At 40.8% G+C, this 24,592-nt stretch overlaps 2 protein-coding genes across 3 annotated transcripts in view; one reads left to right on the plus strand and one right to left on the minus strand.

Moving 5' to 3' along the window:
* The window catches only part of Drat (Death resistor Adh domain containing target), an 85,864-nt gene extending 80,568 nt beyond the window's left edge, over positions 1–5,296 (plus strand). For both annotated transcript variants that reach the window (XM_071688748.1, XM_071688747.1), the window contains exon 9: positions 2,642–5,296. In XM_071688748.1, the coding sequence (XP_071544849.1) occupies positions 2,642–2,773 (132 nt within the window). In that variant the 3' untranslated portion in view covers positions 2,774–5,296. The remainder of the gene's footprint in view (positions 1–2,641) is intronic.
* Positions 3,928–24,592, minus strand: part of LOC139763393 (uncharacterized) — a 34,320-nt gene continuing 13,655 nt past the window's right edge. The window contains 11 exon segments of the mRNA XM_071689403.1: positions 3,928–9,833; positions 9,952–10,145; positions 13,572–13,713; positions 17,284–17,466; positions 17,851–17,949; positions 19,035–19,104; positions 19,576–19,655; positions 19,657–19,826; positions 23,136–23,205; positions 23,236–23,295; positions 23,618–23,868. Coding sequence (XP_071545504.1) covers positions 9,570–9,833; positions 9,952–10,145; positions 13,572–13,713; positions 17,284–17,466; positions 17,851–17,949; positions 19,035–19,104; positions 19,576–19,655; positions 19,657–19,826; positions 23,136–23,205; positions 23,236–23,295; positions 23,618–23,868 — 1,583 coding nt within the window. The 3' untranslated portion in view covers positions 3,928–9,569.

Raw genomic sequence — 24,592 nt, forward strand, 5'->3', positions numbered from 1 at the left:
GAATGTCATGTGTGTGCCATTTGTGATGCCCAGGATGGTTAGTTTTTCTGAGCGGAAGTGGTTGACCATTAAGGGTGATGGGAGGGTGCAAGTTGATTCAAGTCTGCCTGGGTTTAAAAGATGGTGATAGATTTCTTTGGTGATGAAGATATACTGTTATATATATAACAGGTGATATAGTGTTGCATATCTGTTGTTTGGGTTGTGTTGGTGTTCTGTGCTATGATTGTGAGATCATCTACATATGAGCGGACTTTCCCATTTTGGTCTACAGAAGTTGTTTGAAGGTCATGTGGAAAGAAACTGAAGACAGTTGGAGTAAAGTATATATGTGCTACATAGACCACACATCTAAAGCTCTCAAGCTCTGCAATGGAGTTCTCCAACCCTCAACCTCTTTATACATGACCTTTCTCCATCCCTTCCACAATTCACAGTGTAGATGTACTCTTATGCAGATAACCTCACAGTTACATCATATGAACCCAATACACAACAAGTAACATTAACCGTGCAGCACTACATTATACAATTAGAACAATAAAGAGTGTCTGCATCCATACTGAAATCCAGTGTCAGTCTCCTACCAACCTTAGTATTCTAGACAAATAATAGATCCGCTCCACTTTAAACTGTGTCTCACCTGCCTGGTCATCCAACCTTTCAAAAACAATCATAACTAATCAACAAACCACTCAAACAGAGCACTCATGACACTCATTGGCAGCAAAACCTGCCAAAACAACCACAGACACTCAGACAACTGTACAATGAAGCACAAATGCTTCCAATACAATGTTACCCAAACATACTTAACACCCAATTCTATGTAACAGCACTGACTCCCTCCTGTCAAAACGACGTCATAATCACTTACAAACATTCACGCAAGAAGATAAAGATCACTCCAACCTCACTCTTCAGTCACCTGTACTCACAGATCTCTCTCTCTCTCTCTCCCCCACTCTCCATAAACACCACATTGGCACATACATGCACCAAAATGATACAGCAAACATGAAGCAGCCATTTCCCAATCCAGTCTTGAACTTGATTCTGTCAAACATATACCCATATGACACTACACTCCCCAGACATACAAGTCACACTTTCATTCTACATTCTACACACAATTAATCTCTTTAACAGTTTAAGAATTGATTCAACATACCATGGAAACTCATATGCCCAAGATACAACATGCATGCTGAAGACAAAGAATACCTACTCCTCAGCTGTTGTTCATTTACCATGCCAAGACAGCCACACATCACCATGCTTCTTAACCTTTTGCCTCAACTGGTGGATATAGTTTACTTTCTGTGCCCTGCCAGAGCCGCATAAAAGGGATCAAGAAGATGCAGACTTCAAGATATTCATATGGATGGTGTGAATAAATGTTAAATGGCAAGTTACCAAATGAAGATGAGTGTTTACTGGTAATGTGAATAGGAAGGGAATAGGGTTAGCAGTTCCCAGTGAAGGTGGGTTTGCATCAAGGATACATGATGTCACAATGGTTGTTTAATTCGTTGTTATTGGAGTGGTGAGGGCTGTAAATGCAAGGGTCTTTGAGCAAAGTATAGGCCTATGCTATTCTAAAGATGGGCATATGTGAATCAGTTTCTGTTTGCAAATGACATGGCTCAAGTGACAGACTCTAACAAGCAGCTCTGGAAGCTGGTAAGAGTTTTAGGAAGTGAGTGAAAGGAGACTTCAGAGTAAATGTGAGCAAAGGTTATAAGGTGCAGCAAAGGAGTGAGAGATGAAGACTTGGGTGGAGGATTAAAGGAGAAAGGCTTGAAGGTAGTGGGGAGCAATAGAGACCTGGAAGATGCAGGTACAAGGAAGCATGTGGGTTGCAGAGTGGCTAAAGACTTCTTGAGTGTATCAAGGAGTCCTTAGAAAGAGATCAGTGTACTGGTAAAGATGTATTTGGGGGTATGTAGTCCCAACAATACTGGATGGATGAGTCTAGGGTCAATTGCTTGACGGAGAATCTAGGGTCAAAGAAAAGTGGATAGATATGTAGGAAATCAAATATCTGAGATAAATTTGAGGTGAGGCAAGTCTAATTAAGAGGTCTAGCCAGGGTTTGCTGAAATAGTTTGAACACAAGGAGATGAGCAAAAAACAATTGCCCAAAAGCACTTCTGTTTCTGAAGTGGAGGGAGCAATAGGGAGAAGAACTATAAAATGGAAGGATTTAGTAAAGGAGGCTTTGTGACAATGAGGTCTACACATCTTAGAGGAGGAGGAGCATGCATGGGATAAGTGTACGGGAATGCAAAAAATTGACAATGGGATGAGGCAGGCATGTAAAGCAGTTAATAAAAAATATGGCGTGGTCTGTGAGTAATGGCTGCACACCCTTTTTCATAACAGTATGATTGCATTACCCATTTTTCTGCCCCCTCTATCAGCCCTCACATTCTTAAAGAGGTTCCACACACATCCATATATGACTTAAATGTGAGTTAAGAGATGAGGACCCATGAAAGCAAAGCTCTCTCCTCATATGTACGATAGGTAATTACATTGAAAAGGGTGTCCAGATATGTTTACCTTCGTATAAAAATAGCTTTACGGAATGCTCCTAAAAAAATTCCCTACATAAAATACACCTTTTTATACATTGCAGATTGAACCTCCACCACACACTATATTCTCAGCTGACCGAGCTAGTGAGGCCTTAGCTAAGATTGGTCGTGGGCTCATCCAAGGACGGGCAATCCTGGAATTCCCTGAAGATGATGAGGATACTGAAGAGTAAATCGGTCCATGAGGACTTTGAAAAAATTAAGTATGCATGAGGATAACTGACAAAGAACTTTCAACTGATAGTGACCTCTCAGAGACTTTTCCTCATGAAAAGTAACCTCCTGAAATGGTGGTATTTTGTAATTTCTATCAGAGCAAGCCCCAGCATCTAGTTAAGAGGTACTGTAGCTGGTATGAATATTCATGTGCATTTCACTTTACTTGAATTTTATGATACTGGCATAAGTGCATCAGAAAGAGAAGTCACATTGCTGAAGACTTCCTGACCCTAGTGAAGGTGGTGGCTCATGGTTATGAACAATGTTCTGCTAAAGGAAAAAACATCTAGTGTATTAGAGAAACAGTGACTATGTTTTACAGAACAATGGGTTAACTGTGCTTAAAGTATTTGATTTTCATTTGGTTTTGCTTGAGAAAAGAGATACATCATTACAAGGCAAAAAAGAGTACTGAAAACATAATGAGATACTAAACGCTGCATTGCTATAATCATTTCATTAAGGCTTATGTCCTCACATAATTTGTTCTTCCTTTATCATTTGTTGCAGCAATTATTAATACTACTTGTAATTCATAAATGATATATCAAAATTATAAATTAGATTTTCTGTAAACAACTTGAATTTGATGACTTTTAAAAGAAAATACACACCCCTCTTCAGTGAAGACAGCAAACGGGATTTGTCACGTTTGTTCTGTATGAATAATCATTGTAAATACTGACTTTAAGTGGGTCAGAACAATCCTTTCTGACTTGAAAGTGGTTTTTCTTTGCTGAAAGACTGACCACAAATAATATTATCTTACAAGGCTGTGATAAAGAGGCACTTGTATTCACTGTAAGAATGCACACATTGATCACCTGCATGTCTGTTACCCCTGTCTACCTTTGCTAGAAATAGCCTGGTAGTAATATTTTCTGAATTTCTGATATGCCGAGCAAGAGGGGTTGAGTAATAGAAAAAACATCGTAGGTCTAGAATTCAGTTACTTTTTCATACAGCATTCTGGTAACAACAAAAGTGGTCTGGTTGTGCCAACATTCTCAGTAAATTTGATTATATAATAACCCTCAGGTACAAGGCACTTGTATAGATGCTAATAGTAAATATAAGTGATTTTTTATTACTTGAAAAATACTGTCTATATATATATCTATATATACATATATATATATATATATATATATATATATATATATATATATATATATATATATATATATATATATATAGACATTAATCCATCATCTCTTACACAGATACATTTCTGAGCTGTACTTGCTGAACATAAGTGAATACTTGATTTGTAAACTTCCAGAACTGTGTATTCTTATAGATATAAGCATTTTTTTTTTTTTTTTTTTTTTTGTATTGTACATCTAAATGATGTTGGCATTGATCAGCAGCAGAGAACATTGCTTAAAACACAGCCGCCTTATAGAAGCTCTGCAGTGCTGGCCATAATTTGGCTTGCTTACCTCTTGCAGCACAAGAGCCTTGTGTTTTTTACTGACTGTGGCAAAGTTCCTTGTGGCATCAACTGCACAAGCCTATATAGTTGAGCCTGTGATGGATTTGGCTCTTAGATGTTTCTGTCAGAAAAACTGTGTACCTGGTGTTTGAACAGTTCTCAACTTATAACAGGTAACGAATGATAAGCAGTATCTCAGCTTATCATCCTTTGATAAGATATATTTTTCTTAACATTCCCCAAGTGATCTCTTATTCTGATAGAACTGTTTCAAATACCCCCACGTTTTCCTGTCACAAATGCAACCAATTTAACTACGTAATTTGAAGTAGAGAATCGTGATTGTTGTGGCTGTTGTGGCGGTGATGACTTATGTGGTGTGCTAATTAAGCCCCATAATACTTAGTTGGGTAATACTGTATGTGTAAGAAATCTATCACTGGTGAAGAATGCTTTCTGTCAGAAAGGCTTTTATTTTTTGCATGGGTGGAGTGCAGGTGCTTCTTGCACTGTACAATTAAACCTCTTTAATTCAGACCTCTTAAGAAAGAGAACTGAATCTTTTAAAATGGGTTCACTGTAAAAACTTTCAACAATGATATCTATAATCCTTATGGTTATTGTAGTAGCATACTCAGACATCTATTGGAAAAGAACAGTTGTTTCAGTAACTTACAAACTGGAAGCTTTTAATACACTGTAATGATTTTACAGAGGTTTTGTTAACGAGGTAATTATAAGCATATGTGGTTATAGTTGCAACGAAATTCAGCCATATAATCATCTCCCTGCATAGAATACTGTACACTATCTGTATATAGATGCATTGTCATAGATTTTGGGTTTGACAAATAATATTAGTTTATATACATATATATCTATAAATATATATATATGAGGAAAAAATATATATATATATATACAGTATATAGGAATACCAAAAATTAGAAGAGTATCATGTATTGTATATGTATTCAGAAGTTATTTAATGCTGTACACAGTCTGACTAATAAAAAAAAAAATAATGCTGCAATACAAAGTTGTCATGCTTATTATTAGTACTAGCTGTATGGGTCTATTCTCTGCATTAGGATATCACATAAGACACAGGAACATACAAGTCTCTCACGAAATACATTTGAACCATACAGAGAACACATACAGGTATGACCACTAAAGGAAACACATGAAAATCAGTGTCATTTCAAGAGACAGTAGACTAATAAGAGGCCAATCATCCCACAAGAGTCATGCCAGCATTATGTTCAATGATATTCAAATTGCTTGGGGAAAAGCATATATACGTTACTCTTTCCCATCTGCATCCATCATCACTCCCTACATAGATATAAGTGCAAAATCACCACACTTTATCACTTGTGGTCCCTCCTGGTGGAAGTGGCCAGCTTCCTGAATGCCATAGAAGCCCAACAGAAGATAGAAGGAACAGGAATAAATGGTGTCAATAAATAACTTTTGTCTGTTCCCCATATATTTCAAAGGCAATGTCACACTTACATTTTAGTAGTCTGTCATCTCATCTTGGGTCCATAAGGTCTTGATCTCCTAAAAGAGATGAGTACTAATGAGCTGCTGCAGGAAGCAAGCTTGACTTCCATCTGGTTTGAGCCTTGGGAGTTCCCCAGCCACTCCAGCACTTGATTATTCTGATGTAATAACCAGTCCATCCCATTTCTAGCATTATAGCAGGAGGCACTATCCTGCATAAACTAATCACTCCTATTAACCTCTTAAAAAGGAAACACATGTCCTTTGGCACTTTAATGTACTGTTCTTCATTCACTGCAGTGTTTTTAAGAATGAAGTACAATCCTCCTCCCGTAACTGTACCACTAAAGCAACCCAGATCATCATACTATCTGGGTGTTTCATCGTCTTCACTTTGAAATGAGTCATACTAGCTGGCACCCTCCGGCCTCCTCTCTTTCCCCTGCCTTGATTGTACACACTTGAAAGAACTTTCTATGGAAAACATTATGCCAAAAGCTGCTCACTCCAGTCCTTATATTCCCTTGCAAATGTGAGTTGCTTGCATTTCATTTCCTTCATAACATGAAGTCTCTTTTGCTAGCAATGTTGAATAATTCTTTAAGAAATGTTTCCTAAAAGTTTTGGATAGCAAGGCTACTTCGATCGAGTGGAAGAGTACTGGAGGGAGAGAAATGGGGAAAGAATATGTGGGCTGGAGTATGTAAGGAAGGCAAGTAAGGAAAGGGATAAGTGGAGACTCTTTTGCCACAGCCACCCTCTTGATGTGAGTTTCCAGAGGGAGAGGGCATCAGAGATAGAGTTGGTTAGATACATAATTTCAATACTTTTCACCTTAGGAGGTTATCTGTAGATCTAGTAGTCTTCCTGAGGTAACCAGGGATATGTTTTGGTGGTGGGATGATGTCAGGGAGGCCATGAGTGCTGGCAAGCAGCTCCCTGATCATGCATTCTGAGTGCTTATTACACCTAGAAATCTCATGGAACCACATTTTCTTGCTTCCAGGCAAGACTCTGGGCTTTCTCCTCCTTAGAAAGGTAAGAACCAACCATCCTGAAGCACAGGTGGAAAATAAAGCATCCAAAATTCCTAAAATGAAGTGGCAGCCAGGAGTAAAAAAGAACAACTTTCCCTAAAGAATGCTTGAGAAACAAATGAGGAATATTGCTGATGCTCATTCCATTCAAAACACGAGTCTTAGTGACCTAATGAATGATGATTTCACCCTGATAGTCATATTGTTGTACCTACAATAAACCTTAGTCATGTATTACCTTTGAAAATATATGGGGGGTGAACAAATTTCTTTGCAGTCCCAGTATATACATTAGCAAGGAAGCACCATGAGCAGATGAAGAACAGCCTCAAGTATTCACATCTGTTCTCTAGCTGACGTGATAATGCACCAAAACCATAGCCTCCTATCCACAACCAAACCACACAAACCTTACAGTGGTTTCCCCTAGCTTCTTCATGTGCTGTGGTTCAGTCCAATGAAAGCACAATACCCTAATGTAAACTACATCCCTCCAATTCTCTCTATCCCTTCCATGCCTCACCCTACTGCATGTTCAGTCCTAATACCTCAAAACCTTTTACTCCATCCTTCCATCTACTTCTTCTTTCCCTTCTCCTTACTCCCTCCACTTCTAACATATACATCCTATTAGTGAGCCTCTCTTACTCATCCTCACTATATGTTCATTTCAGCACATCAGCTCTCTCAATCACATTCTGCATACTACCACAACTCCCTTTTACACTGCGATTCCCTATGCAATTAACCCTTCTCAACTAAATATTGTCCTTAAGCATTACATTGCCAACAAATCCATTCTCTTCCACTTTTAAGCATGCATTTAGCTCCCAAGACTTGCACCCATACAGCACTATCAGGACTACTATAAAACTGAACTTAACCATCTTTGCCCTTGCAGACAGCACCTTGACTTTCACATAATCTTAATTGTACCGAGGAACTTTGCCTCCCTTCACACACCCTATTGTTCAACTCCAATAGTTTCATCCAATGCCATGATATGCCCACTCACTTACATCTTAAACACTTCACTGCTAAACCTAATAACTTTACTTTTATTCATACTAACTCTCAACTTCCTCCTCTCACACACTATCCCTAACTCAGACACCACCTTTGCAATTTCTTGCTACAGTCTGCCATCAGAGCCATGTAATCTGCATACAGCAAATGATTTAACTTTGATGTACCCCACACAAAGCATACTGTAAATCCAACATCACCTCTCTTCAAGACCATTACATTTACCTGCCTTACCACCCCCTCCATAAACAGATTAAACAGTCATGGTGAAATAACATACCCTTGATGCAGACCCAATTTTACTTGGAACCAATCATCTTCCTCCCTTCCTACCTGGCAACAACACATTACTGCATCTAGTAATCCTTCTCCCACACCATAATTTTTGTAGCACATTGCCATGGCATCTCTCAACCATATCATACACTTTATCCAGATTCATAAATGCCACATACAGATCCAGCTCTCTCTTGTGGTATTTCTCACACAAATTTTTCAAAGCAAACACCTGGTCCACACAACCTTTACCAATCCTAAAGCAACTTTGCTCCTCCCTAAGTCTGATGCTCTGTGCATTCCACCACTCTCTCAATCACTACTCTCCCAAACAACTTCCTTTGTATACTCAACAAACTCATGCCTCTGTAATCTAACATCCACTTTTGTTCCCCTTTTCCAATTCATAATGGCACAATATGGGCATTCCACCAGTCCTCAGTCAACTTTTCTTGGGTTGTACATGCACTGAAAATCCTGCCTAAGCAATCAACAACAGTCACCTCTTTACTTAGAAATTCAACAGCAGTTTCATCAATCTAGCCGCTTTACCCTCTTTCACTCTTACCCTCAAACTATCACTGGACTTCATCCCCTGAACATTCCTAAACTGTTCTTCTATCCCCTTTCTCTTCAATCTAGTATCACTCTGAGCCAAAAAAATCAAAGTTTCTCCCATCAAACATAATACCTATCTCTCTTCTCATCCTGTCCACAAATACCCACATTCCAATATCCAACCAGAGTCTTCATTGACAAATCCTTGTTTGGCTCTTTCTTCTATTTTTTTTTTTAAAGAAAACAGTCCCCCATGTCTACACATTTGCATGATACCTGGGCAGAATCCATACCATTTAATCCCCATGTATACTATAATATCAATATGTATCACAGTACGATATGATTTGAGAAAAATAATAATAATAATAATAATAATAATAATGATAATAATAATAATAATGAGAGAGAATGGAAAAACATAATAATACTGAAAATCATTTATGATAATAAAACAAAGTAATTATAAAAATAATGTAAATGATAAAATGACCAATTATAATGATGGAAATGATAATAATTAAACACCATGGTGGATTTTTTGTGCAGTTCACACAATGGTCCACCAGTGTTTAACATGGATGGATAATTTGGATACAGTTTTTGTTCAGACATTTCTATTTTTTCATACTCAATCGCCATTTCCCGAATTAGTGAGGCAGCACCAAGAACAGACAAAGAAAGGGCACATTTCCATGAAATTACTAATAAATTTCTTGAAGTGAGCAATGTCAGATTTGAGTGGGAGTCTGCACCACATCTCATACAATTTGTCTGGACAATACCATAATATAACTAATCTATTTCTTGAGAAAATGAGCAGTATTAGATCTGGAATCTGTGGCACATCTCATACAATTTGTGTTTGAACATTTCCATGGATTTTTTTCTTCAAGAAAGCGATAGGTGTCAGATTTGAAGTCTATGCCACATCTCAACTTTTGCCTTGCGTCTTAGTGCCTGGCCCCAGTGTGTGAGGCGGGCATCCAGTGGGTCCCCTGGCACACTCATTGTGGCACTGCCACCTCGGCCCTCACCATCTTTGCCCATCGGGTGAGTTCGCTGTCCACTTGAAGCCATCAGTTCACCACCAAACAGTTCCTCAGGCCCTAACATGATCTTCCTTAGTAGTGCCTCTTTGGAAGTGACAGTACGGCTTACTCGGCCATGAACCTAAGTAAGATGATCAACTTTTAACGGAAAGTCACAAGGAATAGATGCATATGTTAAATTATTGATGAATTATAGCATTTGTTGAAATATGTATATTCATACTTATACACACACCCACCTCGAGGATGAGGCAGGACAGATGAGCCTTGTCTTTGGGTACAGAGAAGGAAATGGTGCAACTATGTTGAAATATAGCCTCCCAGCCCTGCTTATCAAGGCTTCTGGGTCGTTCTAGAGGTGTTGAACTGATCTTGCACCTCTTTTGCTTGCCCCCTGACACTATCACTGCATGCACCCATAGCTCTGTCCGGGCTGTACCCAAAGGTACAATATTCAAATAGAAAATGTTAGGGAGTCAGATCAGTGTCCACAAAGGAATATTTCAGACGGATGCATTGCCTCTGCCTCCTATACACACCTCACACTTATTTCATTACTTGGTCATTACTTACAATAATCATGATAATCATCAAAGTCTCTTTATTATCAAAAACATCACTTTACTGATTACTGTTAGATTACCTTTATTAGTTCATGTGTAACACACATATGTTAACATATTTGCAATGTCAATGGATTAAGTATCGGAAGGAAAATGAAATGTTTTGATGATGAAAATACCAGTTCACTGGCCTGGTGATCAAAATATCTAACTAATAGGAGCATGTTGTGCAGATTTGACCTGTACACTAATTATGTACTTAAGGTAGACTAAAACTTGGAAAAATAGTCTAAATCTTGGCTAATGCACAGAAGAAACAAAACTGTTATAACACATGATTGATACCTAATAATTATGCGACATATCAGAGATAAAGAATTTGCCATCTACATGATAACAAATATAATTAGACCTATGAAAACAGCAATAATCCCAGGGGCAAATAGCCCAATGCAAGTTCAGAGCAGCTTGGTTCACTCCATCCTTCCACCTCCAATTTGGTCTGCTTCTCCTCGTTCCCTCCACCTCTGACATATATATCCTTTGTCAATCTTTCCTCACTCATTCTCTCCATGTGACCAAACCATTTCAATGCACCTTCTGCTCTCTCAACCACACTTTTTAGTACCACTCATCTCTCTTACCCTTTCATTACTTACTCGATCAAACCACCACACACCACATATTGTTCTCAAACATCTCATTTCCAACATATCCACCCTCCTCCACACAACCCTATCTATAGCCCATGCCTCACAACCATATAACATTGTCAGAACCACCATTCCTTCAAACACACATTTTTGCTCTCCGAGATAACGTTCTCACCTTCCACATATTCTTCCAATGCTCCCAAAACCTTCACCCCCTTCCCCACCCTGTGACTAACTTCCGCTTCCATGGTTCCATCTGCTGCTAAATCCACTCCCAGATATCTAAAACACTTCACTTTCTCCATTCAAATTTTTATTATTATCAATTCATTATACTTTGTCACTGTCTCCCGTGTTAGCGAGGTAGCGCAAGGAAACAGATGAAAGAACGGCCCAACCCACCCATACACACATGTATATACATAAACGCCCACACATGCACATATACATAACTATACATTTCAACGTCAACATACATATACCTACAAAGATATATACATATATACACATGTGCGTATTCATACATGCTACCTTTATCTATTCCTGCTGCCTCCCTGCCACACATGAAATGGCACCCCCTTCCCCTATGTGTGCGCAAAGTAGCACTAGGAAAAGGCAACAACAGCCACATTCGTTCACACTCAGTCTCCAGCTGTTATATGTAAGGCACCGAAACCACAGCTCCCTTTCTACATCCAGGCCCCACAAAACTTTACATGGTTTACCCCAGACACTTCACATGCCCTGGTTCAATCCATTGACAGCACGTCGACTCCGGTATACCACATCGTTCCAATTCACTCTATTCCTTGCATGCCTTTCACCCTCCTGTATGTTCAGGCCCCAGTTGCTCAAAATCTTTTCACACCATCCTTCCACCTCTAATTTGGTCTCCCGCTTCTCCTCGTTCCCTCCACCTCTGACACATATATCCTCTTGGTCAATCTTTCCTCACTCATTCTCTCCATGCAACCAAACCATTTCAATACACCCTCTTCTGCTCTCTCAACCACACTTTTTATTACCACACATCCCTCTTACCCTTTCATTACTTAATCAAACAACCTCACACTACATATTGTCCTCAAACATTTCATTTCCAACACATCCACCCTCCTCCACACAACCCTATCTATAGCTCACACCTTACAACCATACAACATTGTTGGAACCACTATTCCTTCAAACATACCCATTTTTGCTCTCTTGAGATAATGTTATCACACATAAATGCCCACATACATATGTATACATCTGAACATATACATGCACATATGCAGACATTACATACATACACATGAATATGTTCATACTTGCTTGCCTTCATCCATTCCTATCGCTACTCCCCCCCCCCGGAAAACAGCATCACATTCATTCACACTCCTTAGCCAGGTAGATGTTTTACTGAACAATCCCTAGGGGTGGATAAACAGCTGGGGTGACTGTGGATCAACTGCTGAAACCATGATTTGCACCTATGCGCTCATCCTGAGCAGCCCATGAATGAGTAAGGGTGTGGAATGCTAACCGCTACACCACATAAGTCCATTAAATGACTATGTTTGTGAATCCTTGCGCATAATGGTGGACTTAAGATTGCTAACGCTGCCGTCTAATGGTGAGTGGAGGCTCACAAAGGTCTTAAGATTGCTACTGCTGGTTTAATGTCGAGTCCAGACCAGTGATGGTAGACTTACGACTGCTACTGGTACAGCCTAATGCTGAGCCCAGGCTGGTGATGAAAGATTTAATGATACAGTCTAATAGGGAGACCTTGCAGGTTCTAGTGGTATTAAGCATGTAAGATGAAAGCCTATTTCTGGGCACACATTGCTTATCACCCACACCCTCTGTCACTTCCCTTGGAGATGAATCTTCCAACAGGTAGTAGATCTTCACCTCAGTAAATCTTACAGCCACTGCTCCTGCCAGTCTCACTCACTCTCATTCTACCCTCCCCTTTTACATAGTGCCATGTCCCCTACCCCTCCACTTTTTCCAAGTGCTACAGACCCTCAAAACACGGTTCCCTTAAACAATACTTGCCCCTTTTCCCATACAGTGCCAGCTGTACACCTTTCCCCCTAAAAGAATGCCAGAGACTTCCTTTAAAATGGTACTACTCCTTTACTATAAGGTGTTAGTGATCAATTCTAACAGAACCATACCACTACCTGATCACTGCTACTTCTTTTCCTCACACTATCACAGTCCCCTTCCCCTAAGAATGCCACTATCCCACTCCCCTCAGAGTGACACTGCCCCCTCTTATTAAATTGTCAATGTCCCCCTCCCCTTTGTGAGCTATTGTCCCTCTACCATTGTAACAGTCTCCCCTTTCCGAGAACACCACTGTCCCCCTCCCAAAATGAGAGCTACTATTCCCCTTCCCTCAGAGTATCAATGTCCCCTCTCCCTCAGATGGTTACTGCCTTAAAAGCACCATTTTCCCCCCTCCTATAGTAATGTTACTATTCTTGACCAACTGCTACAGTCTCCCCCTTTCCCTCAGAATGGAATTGTGCCCCTCTCTCAGGGTGCCACACTCCCTCTCCCTCTTATGGTGCCACTGTGCCTCATTTCACTCCGAGTACAACATTCCCCCCACCTAATCCACACTCATGTAATACCCAGAACACTTACTCTTACGGGAGTTTGTAATGTGTCCAAGCCGCTGGACCTTGACATTCTTGACGTGCGTGACATCGGCGGAGAAGGCGTAGCAGCCGTGGGAGGACTCAAGGCAGGAAAGTGACACCTGCGCCACACCAAGGTGGTCCTGGACCTGTCCTCACCACCATACATGCTTAACACTCGACATATTCATTAAAAACAATGGTGGAAAGGTAGCCATCTCACAAACAGTCCTTACAAATACGATACCTCTATGAAAGACTCTTTGCTCTGAACTATAAAAATTTAACTTGTAACTGTTTACAAACTTTACTGAAAATTTGAAACCTTAATAATTTTGTTTACTTTTCTAGGCGACATATTCCACAGCCAGACTACTAACCTTCAGGTCTGATGCATACTATAGCTCCAGTCCACTTACAGTTAGCTTATGCTCCAGTTAAATGTCATTACATGTATTTCACTGAGGACATGCACACTATTGCTTACGGTTCGCTCTTGCTCGGATCATGCACATGCAACAGTCATCCAAAAGATATTTTGAGCAACGTAGGAGCAGACCGTGACCAGAGCGAGAGCAACAGCTCACATTACCCAACAGTCTCACCACAGTCTTGGCCCAGTCATCGGTGAGGCAGGAAGTTGTCTCTAAACCTGTCTCTCCAACCTTCCCTATGAGCCCCAAGAAATCAACCATATGGGATTATGATAAAGGTAAGATTACTTAAAGAAAATATTATTGGTGTGGATTTAGCACAACCATTTTTATTCAATGAGCTTAGTCCATACAATAATAATATTTTGTAGAGCCTTTGTTGAAATATCAAAACAATATCTACTCCCTTTCAGATGAAGTGTTAACAATATCTACTACCTTTCACATGAAGTGTTAACAGAATTAGTGAAAACCAAGAAGGACTTCTATGACCTGACTTCTAGATACAGTGACAAATGTGGCAAAGCAAAGACAGTGGAAGGAAACAGGCCATCACTTGGATACAGATGTTAAGTCATCAAGTATATTTCCATAAAAAATACTAATGGGTAAAAATAAATAAATAAATTAGGAGAATCTCACAATATCAAAGAAAGTGATCAAAATATGAGATGTCATTTCTGCTTATAAACATAGTATATTGTACTACCTGCCAACGTGGAGCCAGGGTGTGCGTGTGTGTGTTAATTTCAGGAATAAGAAAATACATGTGTTTATAGGAATTAGGAATAAGAAAATACATGAGGGTTTACAGGATTAAGAAAATACATAAGTGTTTAAGGGAATTCAGAATAAGAAAATACAAGAGTGTTTATAGGAATAAGAAAATACTTAAGTGTTTATCAACATTATGATAAAACCTTTTGACATTACTCCTCTTCCTCATAGGATGTAAACCAGATGAAGGGAGCTAGTTGCATCAGGCAGACTGCATCAGAATGTATAAGGTTATGAAGTATGCATGTTTTTATGATTGTGTTGGCATTTTCAGGTTTTGCTTTAAGTTTCCTTTGATAAATTCTAACTGTCTGCACCAAGATTTCAAAGGTACACTCCACTAACTTCCTGGCTCGAGATAGTCTGTTGTTGAAGACCCTTTTCTCTACTTCTGTCTGCCTGTGTTCCTGAGTAGGGAAGGTCTCAAGTACCTCTTTCAAGGGCAGGCACAGTCCTCTACCATTACATGTGGTACAATCACATCTGTGACAGAAAGTGCAGAGCCATCAGCAGGTACATTTAGCTAGCCCTCATCTAAAGCTTTCAAGAGTAGAATTTGCACATACCCATCACTACTTTTGTCACATGAACCAACATCCACAGATATGAAACGATACTTGGCATCTACAAGAGATAAGAGTACCACATATTTTTTTCAATAGCCGAAATACAGGGAGCCATTGTATGCTGGTGCTTCAATCACAACTTGGTTGCCATCCAGAGTACCAATACAATTTGGAAAGTTCCATAGGGTCCAGTATTCAGCTGCAATTTGCTGCCAATCTTGTTTATTTGGATTTGGAAACTTTGCAAACTTCAAGCACAATTTCCCAAGTGGTTGAATGACCCAGGTAATAGCTGAATGCTATTGTTTTGTAGGAGTCCACTACGGCCAAAAACCTGATACTTAAAAAAGTATAATCCATTAATTATGTCAATTACTTTTTTCCTTCTCAGGACTTGGATGCAAGACCTGGTGGGAATCCTTATGATTGCAATTCCATAAACATGTTAACAAGCCTAAGCTTACACATGGGCAGGCTGCTACCATTAGTCCTAAATGGAAGTATGAAGATCAAATGGTATTTCTCTAAACATCTATGAAAGACAGATCTCGAATGTCCACTGTGATGCAGGAAGCAAACAAGTCAGAGGATGAGAATGCATAAAAAAAAGGCAAAGAAAACAGGAAATTGAAGGTGAACCCCCTGAACAAGAACACTCTCCACCTCAGCAAGTATGTCCCAAATGCAGATAGGTCTTCCAGCACAATAGTAGCAGTGCCTCAGCAACTCTGATGAGGTACTTAGCAGAGAAAAAAAAAAGGAGAATGTGTTCCTGACACAATTGACACCTTTTCATTGATGGCTGCAACTGTCAAGAATCCAAGTGAACAACATTTCATCAAAACAAAAGTGTTTTCATTAGTAAAGAAGATGGAAGGAAATTACACCCAGTATCAACACTCCCACAGCTATGCAGAAATTCCTCATATAATTTGTCCATCATCTGCAATGCCTTCCCCATCACAATTTCTGACAAATCAACAGGATCATACACTCAACCTCTACAAGAAACTCAACAACATGAAAGCTCTGACGTATCAAAACCTCAGCTAACTGTCAGCTATCCACATTAGCCTCATCAGTCTCACTAGAAAAATTCTTCATTCGTAGAAACGATGAAAGCAAGTAAAAATCATTTACCATTAAAATACAAACCTTCATTATTGTTATGCCTCATCACTGTTGAAGCGGTTGACTTTATAATAAATGGGGGAAAATACGTTTTGTATCTTCCCTATGACACCTAAGACGCTGCCAGCTTCTGTCTAGGAGTGATGGCTTCTTTAGTCTAAAGGTTGTGTTTACCTTTGACATTTCCTCCTCAATGTTGGACAATAATTTTGGTGATGATGTTCACTCGAAAGTATGAAAGAATTTGCTCTCATCATCAATCAGATGCAGACACAGGGTGTGAAATTCCACCTCATTTTCCTCTTCAACATTGGATGGAGCCAATTTCTACTTATTTTAATGTGAGCGGAAGAAGCTACAGTGTGCATCAGGCCTCAAAAGACCATTGCGTCTTCTTGTTTCACCATAAATCTTTCAGGTTGCCTAAATTTCATTGCTATTAAGACCTAAAAATATACTCTGTCACCAAGCTGACCAAAACATATTACTGGAATCGTGAATCAGTGAACTATCCCAGGACATCTGCTTTCAAAACTATTCTATATATGTATTCTATCATATACACGAAGAGATAAACACTCATAACACATAAATAAAATGGAAAAATATTAGCAACAAATCATACAAAGAAATCTTATAGTCATGCAGTACACCTTAGCTGTTGACAGTAAAGTGTAAAGATTGTCATCAAGTTCAAGATAAGTGGTTCACGAGTGTAGAAGTCCCTTCCCGAAAACAATAGGGAATTAAACTCATACTTGACAGCCAATAACACACTTGCCCCTCATAAACGCACACCATAGTAACCCACCTGGGAGCCGTGTCGCAGATTAACTGGGAAGGTGCACCACGTGTCTGGGGTAAGTTGCTGGGCGGCCAAGTTAGGCACCAAGCCATGACCCAGCGTCAGATGAGGCTGGTCTCCACCCGCGCCGCCGCCGCCGCCAGACACGAACCCAGACACCACCAGCGACCGTTCACAAAGGCTTCGTACCTAGAGTTGTACCATATCAGTACAAAACACACTACTGTACTCATATAATAACTTGACTTACCTGGTACACGGGTAAATCACGAGAAATTCTTCCCAACTGATCAATGTCTAATTGCTTCGTTTTATATAACCACAGGTTTTTCATAAAGAAAAGTTCATTCCATTCAGTAAGCATTGTTAGTCCTAAGTGAAACAGACCATGGTTTTAAGCCTTACAATATACCTGACATGGGAGACAAAACGTATGTCTATATACCAAGTAATTTAGTCTTGGGGCTCAGGACCTGATCTGTATCAGGTGGTGAACGTACTGTAAGGTTAAGGCTGTGGTGTGTGGTAATGTCACGAAGCTGTAGTGTCATGTGGGGGTGAGGAATGACTGACCTTGAAGCTGCATTTGGCGGTGAAAATGTAGGATGAGAGGCTTGGCCCAGTTTTCAACCCCCTGGTCCACTGGCTCCTGCGGCCTGGCGACACACGAACCTGCCGACGCAAGTTATCAATCAGCAAGCAACACCCGAACCCACATGCTGGCTACACGACACCCCCGACTGCTCCAGCCTATGATGTAACACCTGATCATTTCTTCTTTTGAGACAGGAAAGCAGGTCGAATTATGACCAAGAGACACAATTTCTTTACGAATAACTTACACTTTATGGGAAATTAGATCAGTATCGGATGCACGCGCTCCAACAATTGGTTTTCAGTTATACACACCAAGTCTGGCAGAACTACTGGCAGAGTGAGGAAGTTTAAATATTCCCCTACGTTACCCAAGCTCTCATCTTGAAGCAAGTGGGCCCTTCGCCTGCACCTCCAGATAAATCAGTACGTATGTATTAAAAAGTTACCCTGTAGGGTGAATTATCCAGTACTACGCATGGAGAAACGTAGAGAGAAGGACTACTTCACGCGATGGGACGTGGCCGTCCTTGGGATCTGGAGATGATAGGCCATAAGCGTTTTTGCTGGCTACAGTTACGAATCGTCAGTGAAACAGGCTTCATATCCGATCCAGTTTGCTCTAATCCACTACCTCTTACGAATATAACTGTCGACACAATGATCCCTCAACTTCTTTCTCTACGTATGCCATTTCTCGTAACACAATCTTCCCAATTGTATCCATCAGAATTCTACATGACTACCTTGGCAGGTAGTTTGTGCCAAGAACATCAATACTGTAACAAGTGGCACCAATGTGTGTGTATCTTATCTGATTTAATTAAGGGATCTATTTGGCCACAACCGACTTTGATGCCCAAATCAAAGACAAGTTGGAAAGCCAAGGGATTTCAGCACTGTAGCTGGAGTGCGTATTATCAGGAAAGGTTACTGACTGGGATCCTTCTAATCTACATCTGAAGTGTGGTACACTTCAGTGTCGTATGTTGGGTGTCAGATGAGGAGCTGGGACATATCAGTTGGTTGCGACACATTTGGGCTGTGCCATGAGAAGTGTCTCTCAAAGGCTGGGGAGGGGGGGGGGGTGCGACTCATAAGGAATGCTGTGGTACAGAGGATGTGACACATGAGGAGCGGAGACACACGAAGAGCTGTCTCACCTGGAAGTCCAGCGAGGTGTGCTCCTTCCCTGGGGGTAACTGCGTCACCTGCACTATGTCCACCTCCAGCCTGTAGGGTAAACCAACAGTACCATCAGCACTACTGATGCAATTAACCTGTGTTGTGGTGTACTTCGTTCTGTGGCACACTCAGTGGTGTGTATCCTATGTTGCGGTGTACCCAGCGTTGTGGCATACCATGTTTTGGTGTGCCCTATGTTATGGTAAACCCTACAATGTAGTGTTTGTACCTCAGTGGTGCCTGACGCAGACAAAGTCAGTCGTAACGATATCTAACGAGAATCTTAAAAAAAGAAACGTCTTCGTGAAGAAAATGGATCAAAAGAAGAGTAAGCATCTTAAGTGAGTGAATGGAGAAATGAATCAACGTGACTACTTGAGACAATAGTAAATATTTTGATGGATATATTATAAGCAACTGATGATAAGTTTATATCCCTTTACACATGGTCCATAGTTATATTATATGGCAACCATGAACAAGAAGTGAACCATGACCCACAACTTCAGAGAAACTCACTCCTGTCTTTCCGGTAGGTACCTGAGGGCCACCACCACCAAGCCGAAGGAATACCACGCGGGGTTGTTTTTGGTGTCGATCACGGTTCTCGTAGTCTGCCATGGCCCGCACGGTCGCAGCGCCGCGCTGACTGATCGGGGTCGAACTTCCCCCTAGATTGTACTGTCCAGCGAACTGATGGTCACCGTCCCTGCCCAGCATTGTCGAGAACAGCCGCCGATCAGCCCAATGTAGCGTCTCCTTCCGACAACCTAATGAAAAACCACAATCATTCTCAGTTCATAATGACACACAGACACACACGCATTCATCTTCAAAATCGAACACAGAGAGAGAGCACTAAGTATTGTCAACACAAAGCAAAATATATGAATGTTAAATATTCACTGCCCACACAGGTGCAGAAAATGGCATGCCCAGCGTTAATGTACTATCAGTTCCCTTAATCACAGTAAAGCACAGCAACAAAAAAAACAAGAAGTGCCCCCCCCCCCTATCTTTTTCTCCAGTCCTCCAACGTCTGTCTTCGTGGAGGGCACTGTGCCAGTCTCTGGATATAGACTCTGCATGCAGACATCCCAGACAACTTGTATGAGCGAGGAATTTTACGTACTTTGTCAACTTCCGTAAAACGGGTGTCGTTTAAACCGCTTTAAAACTTCTCAGCAGGAAGTACCCGAGGGTCTTAATCCATTATTTTTCCGACACTTGGGCTACAGCTGGCCGTAAATCATGATCAAAATACCGCCCAATTTTTTGGCAGCAAATCCACAAGTTGAAATTTCATTCTCGATATACTATCATGGCGTGAGTCTACTTATAGGAGAAAACAGGACAGGAGAAACAAGACATGCTGCGTAGCTCAGCTCCGTCCATAGTTAATATACGGAGGATCATGTCAAGGAAAAATGACCACTTAACTGTTTTGTGTAGCAAAACAATTATGAGGAAAAAAAACTATTGAACAAGATATGTAGATTTTCAGTTCTTTGGCTTCTGCGCCGAGTTCTGGGGCCAGGACAGCTGTAATTGTGAGTGTTGCTTTGTTCCTTCCGCCCATACTTGGTCTTTCAGGTAAGGAGACCTTTATTAGCAACGACTTCGACAAAACTAAAAACAATCATACAAAACAAGCTCACAACAGCAGAAAATACAAGCAACACAATATACAAAATATATTACAGCAAACAGATGTCAACAGCGTACATGACAGATGAACGTGTGCTACGAGACACTTCGTCTCCAGATACATCAACCACACAAACGCAAGACAGTCAAGCTTGTCATCAATTACTGCTACGACACATCATCTCCAGATACATCAACCACACAAACGCAAGATAGAGTCAAGCTTGTCATCAATTACTGCTACGACACATCATCTCCAGATACATCAACCACACAAACACAAGACAGTCAAGCTTGTCATATCAATTACTGCTACGACACATCGTCTCCAGATACATCAACCACACAAACGCAAGATAGAGTCAAGCTTGTCATCAATTACTGCTACGAACAAATCGCTCCAGATACATCAACCACACAAACGCAAGATAGAGCCAAGCTTGTCATCAATTACTGCTACGACACATCGTCTCCAGATACATCAACCACACAAACGCAAGATAGAGTCAAGCTTGTCATCAATTACTGCTACGACACATCATCTCCAGATACATCAACCACACAAACACAAGACAGTCAAGCTTGTCATCAATTACTGCTACGACACATCGTCTCCAGATACATCAACCACACAAACGCAAGATAGAGTCAAGCTTGTCATCAATTACTGCTACAACACATCGTCTCAAATACATCAGCCACACAACGAAAGATAAAAGTCAAGTCTATCATCAACTATTGAAAAAAAAAAAAAAAAGGCAAACTTGCTATGAGAAACCTGGAGTTACAAAAACAAGACATTACAAGAATCGAATGTGGTTTATGAACTAAAATGTCGACAGGATGACTGCGAGCGCCCCACTTTGCACACACACACTACCCAATCATCCTACACCAACAAAAAGGCTCCGTCAAACTACATGTCACCACAAAGTACAACACTGGCCTTACAAGAGAAACGATACTACGCCGCGAACAAGAGACAAGACGCCAACACATCGCTGAAACACCAATTTTCATAAAACAACCAAAACTCAACCACCGGAACAAAGGCCAAAACATTACTCCAGCTACACACCCCGGCATCGCGTTACAACCAATAAGAGCGCAACCTACGTGTACATCCGCCTAGAGGTATTACCCAGCCTCACCCAGCTACCTGCAATCATTCCCAGCTGCCCCACCAACCTCTCCACACGAACCTGATGATAATTCTCCCCTCGCGTTTTTCATTTTCCAAAAGAAGGAACAATGAAGGGGGCTAAGCGAAGATATTCCCTCAATGGCTCAGTCCTCTGTTCTTAACGTTACCTTGCTAATCCGAGAAATGGCGAGTTATATATATATATATATATATATATATATATATATATATATATATATATATATATATATAATATATATATATATATATATATTACTGACAAAGAGATTATATGTATCAGAGGTGGAGGGAACAAGGAGAAGCGGGAGACTAAATTGGTGGAAGGATAGAGTAAAAAAGATTCTGAGGATCGGGGTCTGAACATACAGGAGGGTGAGAAGCGTGCAAGGAATAGAGTGAATGCGAACGATGTGGTATAACGGGGTCGACATGATGTCAATGGATTGAACCAGGGCATGTGAAACGTCTGGGGTAAAACCATGGTTTAAAGGTCTGTGGGGCCTGGATGTGGATAGGGAGCTGTGGTTTCAGTGCATTACACATGACAGGTAGAGACAGTGTGAACGAATGTGGCCTTTTTTGTCTGTCTTCCTGGCGCTACCTCGCTGCCGCAGGAGGTTGTTTCCTGTGGGGCGGGGTAGCGCCGAGAATGAATGAAGGCAAGCATGAATATGCATGTGTATATGTCTGCGTATGAATATGTGTATATGTCTGTGCATGAATGTGTATGTTATGTATAAATGTGTGTATATGAACGTGGGTTGGTTGGGCCAATCTTTCGTGTTTCCTTACGCTACCTCGCTAACGCAGGAGACAGCGACAAAGTATATATATATATATATATATATATATGTGTGTGTGTGTGTGTGTGTGTGTGGGCCCATTGTGTTACCTGGCGCTACCTCGCTGATACGGGAAATGGCAAGCAAGTACAATAAAAAATATATTTTTTGAATCCTGTTACATCTAGAGGTAAAAAAATAAACAATTTCACTGGGATCCCTTACATACTTAAGTCAAGCAGGTATTAAGAATACATGGACACGCTCAGAAACGAATTTTCAAACAGTCGGGTCGATGGACTGATGGCAGTTAAGCAGTTCGCGCAGCTTCTTGTAATGTTATGCAGTTCCTCTACCCAGAGACCCTCGGGCACAATTCTGTCATATGTAAATGTTGTCCCTTTGGTTCGGGTACCCCCTAGAATTTAATGGTGTTTGCTGCTGCACTTAATAATTAAAGACGAGGAGTTCAACAGGTGACTGACCACCGAGTCTGGTGTAGGCGAGAGACGGGGGTAGGTGCTGACGACTCTCCTGGGGCGGGCGGGCCGCTTCCTCTGGCTAGATCTACTGGGCACGACATACCGTGCACCTGCTCAGAACCAGACCGCAACGTCTGCTGAACACCACCAACCGGGGCCACTCCTGTTCATGATCAGGCATACGAACACATCAGTGGCGGATGTCTCGTCAGAATAGAATGAAGGTGACTACCATGATGTGTGTGTGTGTGTGTGTGTGTGTGTGTCTGAGCTTCAGAATGACGAATCTTCTAAGTCGTAAACCAATCAGCAATTAGCACTTGAAATAAATTATATTGATATACAACATAGCTCCCATCACAATTTGTATTACTTTACAGTAGACAGTACGCATAATATCTTTCAAATTATTTCTCAATATCTAATGTAATATGTGGCTAAGAAGGGAAATTTGTTTGAAATGACGTGTAGGAGATGAAACTGACACGCTGGCGGCTGACGTGAACTTCAGCTAAACTCTCTTCGCTGGCGACGTTCGCTGAACAAGGGCTGTAGTCGGCAAAGGTGTGGGTGTGGTGGGTGTGTGTGCTGTCCAGGTTACTGACACTCCCACGAAGACTGTTGGGCAAGGTGTCCAGGCTCCTGCTGCTGGAGGTGTCAGAGGAGCTGGGAGGTCTGGGGTTGGGGTAGAGGGCGTCAACTTTGGCCACGTCAGGACGATGCATGGGCGCCGAACCTTGAGAAACACAATGGATAAACTAAGATCTACGTTGCTCACTAGTCTTTCTTTATTAAGAGTATATATTTCTTAACATGTTGCATTGACTAGAGGACTGGTTTGTGTACACTAAGTATGGGCTATTTCCTACGCCGTCCATGGAGGATGTTTTACAATGGTCTGTGGTAAAGATGTAACCGTAGGATGGTTCCGAAAAAAAATTAAGAAAATAACGAGGCATCCGTAGATGTAATACATACTGGGAAATATGATATACGTCAAAAGTGAGAAAGGAACACTATGTATGGATGAGGTGTGTGTGGTGGGTATAGAGATATGGTGTATAATGTATTATGAATCTCGTGATTCATAATGTATATACATACATGTATATACATACATACATGTCCATACATGTGTATGGGGGGGGGGCCATTTCTTTCGTCTGTTTTCTTGCGCTACCTCGCAAACGCGGGAGACAGCGACAAAGTATAATAAATAAATAATACATGTCCACACACGCACATATACATACCTATGCATTTCAACGTATACATACATACATACATACATACATATATATATATATATATATATATATATATATATATATATATATATATATATATGTATGTATATTTGCGTGTGTGGACGTATGTATATACATGTGTATGGGGGGGGGGGGGTTGGGCCATTTCTTTCGTCTGTTTCCTTGCGCTACCTCGCAAACGTGGGAGACAGC

Source organism: Panulirus ornatus, chromosome 46 (assembly GCF_036320965.1).
Source record: "Panulirus ornatus isolate Po-2019 chromosome 46, ASM3632096v1, whole genome shotgun sequence".
Taxonomy (NCBI): domain Eukaryota; kingdom Metazoa; phylum Arthropoda; class Malacostraca; order Decapoda; family Palinuridae; genus Panulirus; species Panulirus ornatus.